Source organism: Hippichthys cyanospilos, chromosome 1 (assembly GCF_059441005.1).
Source record: "Hippichthys cyanospilos isolate Australia breed blue-spotted pipefish chromosome 1, RoL_Hcya_1.0, whole genome shotgun sequence".
NCBI lineage: Eukaryota > Metazoa > Chordata > Actinopteri > Syngnathiformes > Syngnathidae > Hippichthys > Hippichthys cyanospilos.
This window is the reverse complement of record NC_142369.1, coordinates 4,603,438-4,618,102: the sequence shown is the minus strand read 5'-3', so window position 1 is coordinate 4,618,102 and position 14,665 is coordinate 4,603,438. Positions and strand designations below refer to the sequence as shown.

At 46.4% G+C, this 14,665-nt stretch overlaps 1 protein-coding gene across 3 annotated transcripts; it reads left to right on the top strand.

Moving 5' to 3' along the window:
• The first annotated feature begins 1,939 nt into the window (after positions 1 to 1,939).
• LOC148428696 (scavenger receptor cysteine-rich domain-containing group B protein-like) lies at positions 1,940 to 12,857 on the top strand. Of its 3 annotated transcripts, none has more exons than XM_088423761.1 (9): positions 1,940 to 2,143; positions 6,162 to 6,470; positions 9,129 to 9,440; positions 9,577 to 9,888; positions 10,025 to 10,342; positions 10,485 to 10,793; positions 10,869 to 11,065; positions 12,273 to 12,403; positions 12,479 to 12,857. In XM_088423761.1, exons 2-9 carry the CDS (start codon positions 6,215 to 6,217, stop codon positions 12,525 to 12,527), a joined length of 1,884 nt encoding a protein of 627 aa, XP_088279887.1. In that variant the 5' UTR covers positions 1,940 to 2,143; positions 6,162 to 6,214; the 3' UTR covers positions 12,528 to 12,857. The 3 variants fall into 3 exon arrangements, with proteins under 3 accessions (XP_088279887.1, XP_088279896.1, XP_088279903.1); XM_088423770.1 differs by lacking the exon at positions 6,162 to 6,470 and adding an exon at positions 7,603 to 7,670 and having other exon boundaries at positions 1,945 to 2,143; positions 9,123 to 9,440; XM_088423777.1 differs by lacking the exons at positions 1,940 to 2,143; positions 6,162 to 6,470 and adding exons at positions 3,406 to 3,536; positions 7,603 to 7,670 and having other exon boundaries at positions 9,123 to 9,440.
• Positions 12,858 to 14,665: the final 1,808 nt, after the last annotated feature.

The following is a 14,665-nucleotide window of genomic DNA, read 5'->3' as shown; positions in this document are numbered from 1 at the left end:
GATGGTAATGTGACTGCATCCAAAAGACACCAAAAACGATTCTTTTCCAAAGCATTGTTGGCAAGAAAATTGTCAGATGGCGCAACTATGAGATGGCGCTTACTTTATTCCCCTTGTGTTGCAGGATGAATGATTTTATTTTTGTGCCCAGGAAGATGGCACTTTTATTTTGTAGAATTTGGTTGCGGCTTGGTGGGCTTTTAAAACGGTCAGTGACACACTTCCGGTTGGCCTTTCGAGAATGGAAGTCACGTTGCGGAAGACAGGCGCTCAGTGAGGCAGCAGGATGACGGCTAAATTGGTCAAGTTTTAGCCATGAGCCGTGACGCCATTTCCGGATGTGGGGGGGGGGCCCTCGCCTCACGTTTTGACATGGTTGAATGAACGGCACTAAAATCCCATCGCTTGAATGCTAACAGAAAGTTTATTCGCAGAAAAAATCGAGCAACACAGGGTGAAGACTTACAAGCGCGCCGAATTGCATTTCGTGCGTCGTACGTTCTCAGAATTCCAATGGCGCAACAACGACGCCATCTCAAACTTCCAACTTTGCCCATCGCCATCAAATCTTACGAACGACTCTTTCGAATGGATTATTAACTCACGTGTCAAATTGCAATTTTGCGCAATGCCATCGGCTTGTTTTAAATGACTAATGAACCGGATGATTAACTTTTACATCCAATCAAAATGTTTCAGGTGTGTGTATATAATAGCAAAGTACGAAGTTCTATCGGAGCTCGAAATACGATTGCTGCTTTTGGCTGCTTCCCCCCCGCAAATTATGGAACGTTCACGTTTAACGCCAACACTTATTTAAGAATGACAATAAAGAAGAATGAATGAATTAGGCGCCGCAAAATGTGCTTTTTCTTGCTGCGCGCTCTGAACCAACGTCATCGGCCGAGGAATGGAGAAGGGACGTGGACGTTGGCGAGCGGCTCCCCTTCTAGAGGGGGGAGGGGGGGGGGCAAACAACACAGGCAACCACGTAGCAATAGTCAACTTAAAAAATGCCTTTTAAAAAAATTCCCCCTTGCCATTTTCTCTATGCCCTTTTTTAAAGTTCCGCCTTGTCATTTTTCTTCGAAAGAAAAACGGCATTATGTTCGCGGCGGAAAAGAGGCTTAAAATAAATCTCCCATGAAATAATTAGACTTGATTAAGCAAAAGTTTCATGAATTAAATCTACGCACAGCTCATGAAACGTTTCGCTAATACGGAATTCAGTACAGCAATGTTTCAATAAAGTACAGTTAATTGATGACATCACCAACAATTCTATTTGGCAAAAGACGCTTTGAAATGTTACGCCATGGTCAGGCGACAAATGGCCGCGGCCCAAAGCCATCGCTTTCCTTTGGGCTTTGGAACGTTTGGTACGGAATTTGGGGCTCGGGGGCAGCCAACGCCCGAACCCTTTCGTGGCCGGACTCAAACGTAAAAACAAAAACAAAAAAAAAATCCGACGTTATTTCTAGACAGCACCCTGGTTGCAGTTCAAAATAACGCAAAGGATTGTGGCAACGGGTGTGCAACTGATTCAAACGGCGAGCTCTGCGGGAGCTTCCAACTGATTCTAATAATTTGAATCAGGTGTGTTTGCGAGGGACCGTTCAAAAACATGCGGGATACCGGAGTTCGAAGTCTAGGAAGCCGCTAGCGTCAAATGATTCTTGCTTGTTTTTTTTTTTTTTCGCCACAATGTAACCCGGTGCCTACAAAGACAAAAGGCCTCAATTGGACGAAAACAAACAAAAAACGCTCCAAAAACTTTCAAGAAAAGCCTTGGAAGCGAGGGTTGCGAGTTGACCTCCGGGCAAAGCTGCTGTGCATGGCAAACAGAAACGGCGCCCGCGACAGCCTTGATGATATCGTTTTGTGTCGTGCAAGGTAAACGGAAGGCGGCTTTGGAACAAAGTCGCGCGTAAATTGCGGAACGAGCGTCTTCCTTTGATGTGGCTGTCTGCAGACAATTGGCCGAAAAGGGAGAGTCAAACAAAGGACATTTTTCGTTATAATCAATCGTGGCATTTCTTTTTCAAAGCGCCCTCTCTTTTTCATGCTCTTTCGGTGTGCTTTGCTTAACTGTCTCGATTTCACGGGAAAAAAGTATGCGTCAAGCAGGAAACTGCAACGTAAGGTAAGTTCCCGGAACGCAAACCAATGCAAGCAGGCAAAATTAAACCGAATTACAAAGAAAGAAAGACAAACGGGTTGCCGGTGGATGTGATTTCGCAGCACCGGATGAATAGACTTTTCAATCACCGTCATGTCTTCTACGTGCTCCGCTAAGCAGCGCCGTTGCCATTATTTGTTTCAAAAACACAAGTGCAAAGACGTGAACGATATTATCGTGTAATCTCGGGCAGCGGTCCTCAACCCCGGTTCGCGGACGGTAACGGTCCGTGGATCAACTGGTACCGGGCCGCGTGGGCTGCACACGAAATAATGTTTTGGAGATGATATAGTTTAATGGTATGCGTGCACCGAACGCGAACGAGGCGAACAAGCGGAGCGTTTTGTATTGTAGTCAATGGAGTTCGCGTGACTGGGCGCGAATGCACGTCGGGCGACGCTAATGGAGCGACGCAAATGGCCGCGCGCGGTGACGAGAGGGAGAGGCGCCTTTGAGTGAAGTTATTTTTTATTTACTTTATCCGCGTTTCGCGTCGCGAACAGCCAATCAACTTCGGGAACATTCAACGGCTCACTAAGGGGGCAGGAATGAATCACGGCGGCCGCTTTGCGGTCACCGGGAGCGAACCCACACGGCCAGCTGAGCTTTCAATACGAAACAGAGCCAAGCAAGAGCCCTCACCTGGCTTGTCGAAAGGCGGAAGCGAGAACTTGGGACAACTGCTATGCGCTGCGTTAGCTTCACTTAACAGCTGTTGAACCGTAGTTACTGTGCTAAGCTAACGATAGCGCAGCATTGTCAGCACAATGTTTAGCACGGTCACGACCACTCGATGGCGACATTGAAACTTTTATTTTTTGGCAGGCGAGTATTGCCGCAAAGAATAAAAGTGGTGTCGGTGAAAATATTGGCTCTATCACATCCCAGAAAAGTGAAAGTTCTCAGTAATGCTCGTTTATCCGGATCTACTGTGAAGTGCACAGCAAGCTCGCTCCCCTCCCCTCCCCTCTCGCGATTAAAAAGAAAGTGGACAAAAAGTCCATACCATACCCCGCCCATACGTTTGTGATGTGGTTTTTAAAGCAGCCAGCCCCCCCCCCCCCCCCCCCAAGTGGTCAAAAAGTCCATACCATACCCCGCCCATACGTTTGTGATGTGGTTTTTAAAGCAGCCAGCCCCCCCCCCCCCCCCCCCCCCCCCCCCCCCCCCCCCCGCCGGTCCGCAATATAAATCAATATAAATCTGAGGCGTAGTGACAAGGATTATGTGTTTTTCTAGAACAGATAGCCCACCCCGGTCCGCAGTCTAAATTTAAGGCGTTGACCGGGCCGCGGTGATCAAAAGGTTGGGGACCACTGATCTAGGTCATCAAATCGGTTTCCTTTCAGTCAGTCAGGTGGGTTGCCTGCAGAGATTTTTCAAATCCAGCAGATGTCAGTATTTAGCAGTGTTGGGCAAGTTTCTGTCTTCCAAGTGTATTTTTTATTTATTACTTAACTGTCACTCCGAACCAATTAGTTAAAGGATAATATAACTATTTGAAATGTAAGCTATTACACTACTGTTGCATCACTTGTACATTACTCTCACCAACATACCTGCAAATATGGATTTGGCATTCGAAATGCAGCACTAAACTTTTGGAAACTTGCATGCTCAAAAAATAAATAATCCCCAAATAAATATTATCGATCATATCGGATTTTTCAATGATGCCCAGACCGCTGGAATTGTCAAGGGAAAAACAAAAACAAAAACGTGCAACGACAATAGTCGACCGCAACAAAGTTCCCCGCATAGCAACAATACACCAGCGCCATCTCAAGGCATCCAAATGAACAGCATTCATGTTTTCAACCGCTTCAATTAACATAATGAATTTAAACGGGTTAGGAGCGTTGTGTAGGCTCTATATTCTAATGCATTGTAGCGTGCGTTACTGTCATTGTATCGAGTCAGATTGTAATTATTTTTTGAGTGTAATGCCTTACACTACCATGTCACGGTAAAACGCAATGACAATAATTACCTTTTTGTGATGCATTACGCCCAACGCTATATAAATTGTGTTAGTCGAACAAAGCAGCTTTCATTTAGCATGCATGAGGCAACCTTGACAAGCATGTCACTCAAGTCGCAATTTGCATCCCTCCTTTTGCCCCCCCCCCCCCCCCCCCCCACACACACACACACACACACACAAGCACTCAAGCACAAGTGCAAAATGTGCCGCCGTCTTTTTGTGGGAGTATCCAAATGTAGCAAACGAAGAAGACTTTGGTCCTGCGTGTTTCCGAGTTGGCCATATCCAAGGCGATATATTTTCCAAGCATGCCCAAAATGTATCTTTGTAAGAGTCGGGATGCGATGAAAGTTATGAGCTATGTGACCTCCGTGTTGCATTTTTTTCTGTACTCCCAGTAGTTTCGGAGGGTGATTCAAATGGATCCTGCCGACATATGTTGAACCATGCTAACTGTTAGCCTTTAAATTGAAACGGCAATTGCCCTTCTTTGTTAGCATGAACCCATTTAATCACGGGGATTTTTCACGAGCCTGGCCTTAATATCACCCAACTCGGGCTGACTTGAACAGGGTCATAGCATCGTTAAATATAAAAATATGTTTACCTGTCTCCCTTAAAATGTTCAATGGCATCAGCCCTATTCCTTTATGTACAAAAGTTGTAAACATGCAACGATAGGAAAAGTAACTACGCTGTATATCTATAAATATATGAAATTGGAATATTTTTTATTGCATAATTAGAGTATTATGACTTTTGAAGACTTTTGCAATTGCACATGGGAGTCCGGGCTAAGCCAATCATGGAAGTCATTGAAAGGCCTGAAAACGCCGCCCGGTGGTTTTGGCCTTTCAACACAAACATTTCTCTTGCGATCCCGTGGTGAGTTGCCGTTGAAAGGATTTTTGCAAAAATCGGGTGATTGCATTATAAAGCATGGGCTTTTCAAAATGTCCAAAAGTGACAATAGTTCCAATTTTGAATGGCGGTGAATGAGCCCGAAATGGGCTGAATTTGAAACCTATACGGTCTAACTCTCAACCTCCCTTTTCGCAAGCGTTTAGAAGCGAAGGCATTTTGAACATTATATTCACCCCCCTAGTGTTTTATTCTGTGCGCTTTTCCCTTGATATCACGTATCAAAACCATAAAAAAGCCAGAGTTGGTCCAAATTTCCCCCAGGGGTTAAGCCTACATATTTTCTTAGGTATGAAAACATTCAAACCATATGTCATTTAAAAAAAAAAAAAAAAAAAAGTGGGAAGGTAAATGATACGGTGTATGAACGGTCACAATTGGGATAATGCGTCGTATTGGCAAATAAAGGTGCTTTTTTTTTTGGGGTTTTGTTTTGTTTTGTTTAAATGGCAAACGGTTGTGTCTTTCTGCCAGCAATCAGTGGAATAGTTTGGTCAGGAATCGGGACTGGCGTCACCGCTCCGACAAATGTAACCAGGCCCGGACTAAAGAGCAACATACGCTCACATTGTTTCTTTATTTGAACGTAAGTTGCAACAGTGTCACTTTTGCGAGACACGTTTGGAAGCGGTTGTTTTTGGGTTCGGCTTGAGAACAAAGCGCTCCGTTTGTTCACGCACCAGCAGCACTTTGCGTGACAATCAACCAGACGTCCTTTTATTGGAGAAACACAAGCTAAAAGTCCTATTTTGAAGGAGACGTGCGGACGACCGAAACAATGAGCGATCCGGCAGCCGAGTACGAGGCCCCGACGGGGCTGACCTTTCCCCAGATAAAGCCAAAGGTCAAGAGCCTGCATTCGCGGGCCCTTTCGTCCCCCCGTACGCTACTTTGGCTTGCCGCCGCGTTGGTCACATACGGTATGCGGGGATGGCGTTCCCTGTCCCGATCGGCCAGCGAGCCCTGATCCTATCCCGCCGAATGTTTTCCGAGGCGGCCGGAATCCATCCCCTCTCCGTGGTTTGGGCCTTTGCATCGGAGGTCATTAGGAAGAAAACCTCCGTTGGCTCCCGGCAGCTTTGACCGACACGTCCAGTGTACGCCAGAGGCCGCTCGGACCGGGGATCCCGATGACGGTGACGCCAATGGTGTCGTCGGCGACTAAGGTGCCGACGACGACGACGACAACGCTGACGAAGAAAACGACGACGACCGTGAAGACGACGACGATGGGGACGACGACGAGTATGATGACCCCGCGCGGGGACGACGACCATGACGACGCCGATGTTGAAAACGATGCCGACGACGATGACGACCCATCGCCGTTGACGACGACGACGAGGACGACGATGACGACGATGAAGACAACCATGATGAGGATGAGTATGATGTCAACGATGACGGCGATGTTGAAAACAATGACGGCGATGATGATCCGGGCGGCGACGACGACAGTTAAGACAACGGCTACAACGATAATGATTACGGCGCCGATGACTCCGATGACGACGAAGACGACAGCGACGACGACAATGACAAGGACGACGACGACGACGACAACGACGTCGCCGATGGTAACAACGATGACCGAGGTGATGACGGCGACAATGATAGCAACGACAAAGATGCCAATGATGATGACGACGACGATGACAGCAAGGACGACAGTAAGGGTGATGACGAAGATAACCAATGATGAAGACGACGACGACAATGACGACGACGATTACGAGAACGACCGCGAAGACGACCGATTACGACGACGACGATAATAACAAACATGGATTAAAAAGACAATGATGACGGCAATAAAGACGACGACCGCAAGTTGACGATTCACGGGTCAAAATTTGTGAAAGTGAAGACAAGGAAGGCAAAATTCAAAGACAAATCGTTTTGAGTTTTTTTTTTTTAAATTAATTTAAGGCGATGGTTTCAAACGCATTGTTTCGACAGCGATCGATCTTCCCCTACGGCCGTAAATGAAAAAACATAACATGAAATAAAAATAACTCGGGCCGCGAATCTGTATTTGTAATCTTAATGAAGGTGTTGTCACACAAATGGAATCCAAATGAAAGTTTAAGAAGCGCTGTCAATCAAAAGCATGTTAAAAGTTGCTGGCTGAGTGACTATGACATTTTCCCAACAGAACAAAAAGAGCGACAGCATTCCCTATTCCTACGTCTGTATTTGAATCTTTTTACATTCGTTTGCAGTCGACGTTCGAATGACATTTTCTCGATCAGGCGCTGTACATTTTTTCACGAGCAGAGTTTTCTCATGCCAAAGGCCGAGGCCGTCGTCCAGGCCCACTCCAGGCCCCGCCCGTCATCTAGCCCCGCCCCCGAGCGAGCGAGCGCCCGCAGCAGCGCATTCATTCCACCTGTTTGCCTGCCACATTGTCAGCAGCTCCGCGAATTCGATCCTTCCTCAAAGTCCGGCACAAACGAAAGCGAGTGCTTTTGAATCGTTCCGTTGCCGTCCACCTGATGCCACACCGTCTTTCTTTCAGTCACCTTTGCAAGATGTCTGCCAAGTTGGGAGTCCTCATACTGATGCTCAACATCGGACGGATTTCTGGTAGGCTCCCTCTTATTCTGATGCTATTTCTTAAATGCTTGATGTTGGTCTAGTGACTCTAGTGACTGGTGATGCGACTTGACACTCTTCTGCTCGAAAAGTCGCATCATCCGAATTCGGTTGAAAAAGTCCACACCTGAAAGTTCTGCACGTCTACTGCTGTATATTACCTATGCTTCTTACGGGCCTTTTTCTATGGTGCCAGCTCGAGTCGCTGGTGTGCCGGAGACATCTGACTTTTGGCTCGTTCCCCCCAAAAAATGCACAAACAACGAAACTTTGAAACCCGAATCAAATACGTGTGCAGCCACCCCTCGGAAGCAGGATTGCCAAGAGCAACCGTTTTTTTTTTTTGTTTGTTTTTTTTTTAAATGAAAAACCTCAAATGCTCGACGATTGCAATGTTTCTGGTCCACGGTGATGTTGTGCTTTTCGGGACAGTATAAAAAAAAAAGATAAATGAATTTCAAGCTGTTGTTTGAAAATGATATGAATATATATATATATACCGTGATTTTGTCGGTCCGGCCCACTTGGGAATAGAATTTCCTCATCTGATTGATTGCGTCTACCTTGATGAGACGAAATGTGTGGAGCAGTTACATTGTCCTTTAGTGCCGTCCTGTGGTCGTTTTTATAATATGTCTGAGAGGCGCTGCATCCGGCTAACTGTCAGGTCGGATACTGACTGCATGGCGGTCGGGAAACTTTCACTCTTCTGACTGTTCTCCTGACTTGGCGAACCGGGCCTTGTACTGCAATAGCGATCTGAATCTCTGAATTTGATAGAAAATACGTTTCTCCATGGAATGGCTCATTTACTATCGTCCGCTGTTGGCGCCCCTAAAGGTCAGATCTTACTTTGGCTCATTTCCAAACTCGAGGAAATAAACACTGTTTCAAACTCACATTGAAAATGTGGCGGACAGGTGCTGCAAAGTAGATACAAAATGGATCGTTGATTTCCAGCAAGGTACTCTGTTATCGCTCACACAATCTAATCATTTTTTCACTTCATGCAGCTTCACTGACCTAAATGTCAAGGTGCGCTTTTGCCCTCGCATTGTGATGTTTGGATACTTAGAAAATTACCCGCTCTTCATGAAACAAAAAAAAAAAAAACGTATCCACTTTTGGGGAGTTGAACTTTTCTTGCCAACTCATATTTGGAGACCAAGCAGCTCAAACTGCATGCGACTCGTGTAAGGACTTATATACAGTATATAATATATATATATATATATATATATATATATATATATATATATATATATATATATATATATATATATATATATATATATATACACACACACACACAGAAGCACACACACAGAAGAATTGTTTTTCTGGAACGGGCGGACCTGTGCTGACCTGGCATTTTTCTCGAGGTGTGGCTTTTGACCCTTCCAAAATATGTTGCCAACAATTCTTTGATCTGTACTTTGTTAGCGGCAGGTGAGACCATTAGGCTGGTCGGCTCCGCCAGTCGCTGCTCCGGAAGAGTGGAGGTCTATGACGAAGGCAGATGGGGGACCGTGTGCGATGACGACTGGGACATGCAGGATGCCAAAGTGGTGTGCAGGCAGATGGGCTGCGGCAGGGCTCTCGAAGCACCTGGGAGTGCAAAATTCGGACTAGGCAGCGGAGACATCCTGTTGGATAATGTCCATTGCAAAGGAGAGGAAGCTTCATTACTAAGCTGCAGCGCTAATCCAATTGGGACGCACAACTGTGGACATTATGAGGATGCTGGAGTGGTTTGTGAAGGTAAGAACAATGGTGATGAATGCCTTTACTGAAATCTCGGAGGAAGTTCCAATGTTTTTTGCTCAGAATTTTCACGTGGCTTATGAACCACCCAAAACATAAGGTGAGTATTCCTTTGATTTGTATGTGACGTTAGAAGAACTCGTGAGGCTGGTCGGCTCCGCCAGTCGCTGCTCCGGAAGAGTGGAGATCTTATACAACAGCAAATGGGGGACCGTGTGCGATGACATCTGGGACCTGAAGGACGCCGACGTGGTGTGCAGGCAGATGGGCTGCGGCAGGGCTCTCGAAGCACCCGGGATTGCACGATTCGGACAAGGCAGCGGAGACATCCTGTTGGATGATGTCAATTGCAAAGGAGATGAAGCTTCATTACTAAGCTGCAGCGCTAAGCCAATTGGGACGCACGACTGTAGACATCATGAGGATGCTGGAGTGGTTTGTAAAGGTAAGAACAATGGTGATGAATGCCTTTACTGAAATCTCGGAGGAAGTTCCAATGTTTTTTGCTCAGAATTTTCACGTGGCTTTTGAACCACCCAAAACATAAGGTGAGTATTCCTTTGATTTGTATGTGACGTTAGATCCGGAAGTACTCGCGAGGCTGGTCGGCTCCCCCGGTCGCTGCTCCGGAACAGTGGAGCTCTTCTTCGGCGGCCTATGGGGGACGGTTTGCGACGACGCCTGGGACCTCAAGGACGCCCAAGTGTTGTGCAAGCAGCTGGGCTGCGGCCCGGCTCGCGCGGCACTAAAGGGCGCGGCTTTCGGGCGAGGCGGCGGACTCGTCTGGTTGGAAGGTGTCAAGTGTCACGGATACGAAGCTTCGATTTTGAGCTGCTACTCCGAGGAAATTGGGCGGCAGAGCTGCGGTCACGATCGAGATGCCGGAGTGGTTTGTGACGGTAAGAACAAAGGTGAACGATTGACTTTACTGCGGTGCCGGAGGAAAAGCTTGCAGCCGTTTTCTTTGGGCTCCGCTCGGGATTTGGCAAGATGTTCAGGCAAAATATGCAGGCGGCATTGATCTGCACGTGGCGGTTTTAGATCCCGTCCCCGTGAGGCTGGTCAACGCCGACAACGGCCGCTGTTCCGGAAGAGTCGAGCTCTTCTACGCCGGCCAATGGGGAACCGTGCGGTGCGACAACTGGGACCTGACGGACGCCGACGTGGTGTGCCGGGAGGTGGGCTGCGGCAGGGCTCGTCAAGCGCCTTTGAATGCAGCTTTTGGACAGGGCAGCGGACCGGTTTGGTTGAGCGGCGTCAACTGCGGTGGATATGAACCTTCCGTAACCAGCTGCAGCAATGGGGGAATGTCAACGGATCACACCTTGGATGCCAGTGTCGTTTGTGAAGGTAAGCTGCCATATTTCTTTTGGCCCTAAAAACATCTCATAAAACCGAACCGACTGAACCCTTTTTTTCATCTAGACCTCACACTTTCTGACCTCACTTGCGGTCCCGATCAAGTCCTAATCCGCGTGGGTTCAGGCGTGTTGAGAAACGCCGGTTACGACCCTCGTTCTGGCCACCTGACGCCCTGCGAGTCCTTCCGGGTCGCGGTGCAAGATGAGCTCGTGTGGTATGAGATGGACGCCAAGGTGGATGACTGCGGAAATCAAGTGACGGTAAGAATGAAAGAAAAAAAAATGTTGCTCTTACTTGGGAAAAATGGGCCGAGTCCAATTGACACAATTGTGGGTTGGTCTTTTTTTTTCACCCACAAATGGGTTCTTTTTGACTCCTCAGTTTTTTGGTTGGGTCCCTTGTACCGATGTTGCTTTCTATTTAAAACACACACGCACGGAGGTTTTTTTTTTGTTGAGAGTGGGGACATTTTATTGACATAATGCATTTCCTATGACACCACGGGTGGGCAAACCTTTTGACTCGAGGCCCACGAAAGGTTCTAAAATTTGACGAAAGGAGCCACTCTGATTTTAGCGGTCGACACTTCACTATTATTTCTATAAAGTGCTTGATTTCGTAAACTTTTTTTGAATAAACTGGTGAAATTGGCATAATAGTAGTAAAAATGGAAAATAAAAATTGAAAATCGTCCAAATAATAGAAATAATAGATGATCGTGACAAAATAATAATAGAAAAATAGGCATACTTCAATGTAAAATTAACAAAAGCATTGGTAGTTCTACTATCCTTCAGACAACATTCTAAGTATTTCATTTCTTGAAGAAATTCGGCTGTTTTTTTATACTTTACACAATCATTCCGCAGGCCAAATTGAACCCGCTTGCGGGCCAGAACCAGCCCGCGGGCCATAGGTTTGACACCGCATCTAATACCATGGGCCAAATTGTAGGTATCGTTTTTGTCAGAGGGCCGTTGTGACTGTAAGGTCAAATAGATTTGAAGCGCGATCCTCACTCAAATACAACTTTAAATCAGAGGCTGCTAATTATAATTGCAATTTTTGCGATGCATTGTCATTGATTTTCCTGCGATTTTGCCAACATTCGCTTGAGCGGCGGTCAAACTACGTCAGCAAACGGAACATTCTTTGCTCACCTCAAGACGGTAGGTGGCGGTAGAGACCAGATAATGGCCGCGTCGTAAAGCGCCCATCGCCACGTCACAGACGGAAGACCGTAGATAAGCGCGTTCCTATGTTTTAGTGGGCGTTTATCGGTAGAAGTGATGCCACTGAAAAATTTGAGTGGTTGAAGGAGAAGAAATAATTACTTGAACGATTCCGCCTTTAAAAGCATTTGCAAAATCGGGGAGAAAACAAATGCAACGCGTATAGTTTGCAAAGTGTTGCACAAGGGTTCGAGAGACAATGTGGTCGATTCCGTTCCTCGAACGTGTCTTTCAGGTCAACCGGACACACGTCATCTACGCCAACACTTTACGCTTCGACCCACTGGACAAGGCGTCCTCCCTTCCTCTGAGACTTCCCTTCGCATGCGCCTATCCTTTGGACGGATTCCACATCGGGAACTTTGGGTGAGTGGCCGTTTGCGCCTGGAAAGAACGCGCGTCACGTTTTCTCATTTGCTTTCCCCTCCGTGCATCGTGCAGCCTTGACATAAGCTCCGCCCACCGCCGGCCCAATCGAGGTGACGAGTGAGTGACGTGCAGCAAGGGAAGTCAATGGCGTCTTCTTTCCTCGAAAGCCACCGGGCGTCATGTTCAAGATTTTTCACAATCATTAAATACTCTTATGTCAATCAAGTGTAATCTGCCATGTATAATTGTTTATAGAAAATGACCGATGATCTATCTCGTGTAAGTTGTTTGCGGGCTACTCGTGTGATCTTTTGGGGCACCGCCCGGATTCGAAGAAAGTCACCGCGCATGATTTTTTTTTTTTGCTTTTGTAACCTTTCGTAAGCGCTAATCTCCGACTAATAGTAACTTGGCAAAGTTGACATGGAAAATAAAGGATTAGCCCATTTGAGAGTGAAAAAAAAAAACATGTCTTGCGTGTTCTTTGTTACTTTGCAAACGAATGCTCAAAGTTTCGAGGTTGCGTACGGACAACTGCCGCCGAAAGCGTGTGCCGCCCGCCGAAAAGATTTGAAGCTCCAGATGCTGCGTCATCAGTGGGTGGGTAAAGGACGAGTTGAGTACCCGGGATAGAAGTCGAAGTGCAATTGCCATTCTGTCCATTTGCCCATCAAATTTGGACGAGCAGATGTACGAAATGCACGAAACTAAATGCCTGTTTTCTTCAGGGATTAATCGATGAAATAAACGTTTCATTCATTCATTAAAAGTTTGATTCATTCGATAAATGCGTCAATAACTAAAATCGCTTGATTCAGTCACTACAAGTATCACGTTTCATTAGGTAAATAAATCTTTCAATGTAGGTTTTATGACGAATAAAACATTGCGGACTCTAATGAGCATTTTTGGAACAAGTGGCACTTTTAATTTATAAAGAGGCTCACGGATTGAATTTGGGCACAAATGCGGATTTCAGTCCACAAGCACGTAATTCATTAATTCATTCGTTCTCTAAACGGGCCATTTATTCATTAAACGTTGAAACTTGACTTTCATAGCGGTATCGGCCGGCAACCAGTTGAGGGTGTCCCAAGTCAGCTGGGATAGGCGTCAGCAAGCCTGCGACCCGCGTGAGGAGAAGCGGCTGTAGACAGTGAATAACCAGCTTCACAAATCAACCAAGAAACACGTTGTTGTCTACGTTTGTTTGGCTGCCGCTCTTCTTTTGTCCAGACTCTTGTAGTCCGAATTTCTGCCTGTCGTTCCAGTGAAATCCAGCCAAAAAGTGACCCTGTTAAGTAAAGCACACCGAAAGAGCATTTATAGTTCACCAAGCAAATGAAAAGGGAAAGGGCGCTTTGAAAAAGAAATGGAACTTTGCCACGATTGATTATGACGAAAATTGTCCTTCGTTTGACTCTCCCTTTTCGGCCTTATTGTCTGCAGACAGCCACGTCAGGGGAAGACGCTCGTTCCGCAATTTACGCTCGACTTTGTTCCAAAGCCGCCTTGCGTTTACCTTGCATGACGCAAAACGATATCGTCCAGGCTGTCGCGGGCGCCGTTTCTGTTTGCCATGCACAGCAGCTTTGCCCGGAGGTCAACCCGCAACCCTCGCTTCCAAGGCTTTTCTTGAAAGTTTTTGGAGCGTTTTTTTGTTTGTTTTCGTCCAATTGAGGCCTTTTGTCTTTGTAGGCACCGGGTTACATTGTGGCGAAAAAAAAAAAAAACAAGCAAGAATCATTTGACGCTAGCGGCTTCCTAGACTTCGAACTCCGGTATCCCGCATGTTTTTGAACGGTCCCTCGCAAACACACCTGATTCAAATTATTAGAATCAGTTGGAAGCTCCCGCAGAGCTCGCCGTTTGAATCAGTTGCACACCCGTTGCCACAATCCTTTGCGTTATTTTGAACTGCAACCAGGGTGCTGTCTAGAAATAACGTCGGATTTTTTTTTTGTTTTTGTTTTTACGTTTGAGTCCGGCCACGAAAGGGTTCGGGCGTTGGCTGCCCCCGAGCCCCAAATTCCGTACCAAACGTTCCAAAGCCCAAAGGAAAGCGATGGCTTTGGGCCGCGGCCATTTGTCGCCTGACCATGGCGTAACATTTCAAAGCGTCTTTTGCCAAATAGAATTGTTGGTGATGTCATCAATTAACTGTACTTTATTGAAACATTGCTGTACTGAATTCCGTATTAGCGAAACGTTTCATGAGCTGTGCGTAGATTTAATTCATGAAACGTTTGCTTAATCAAG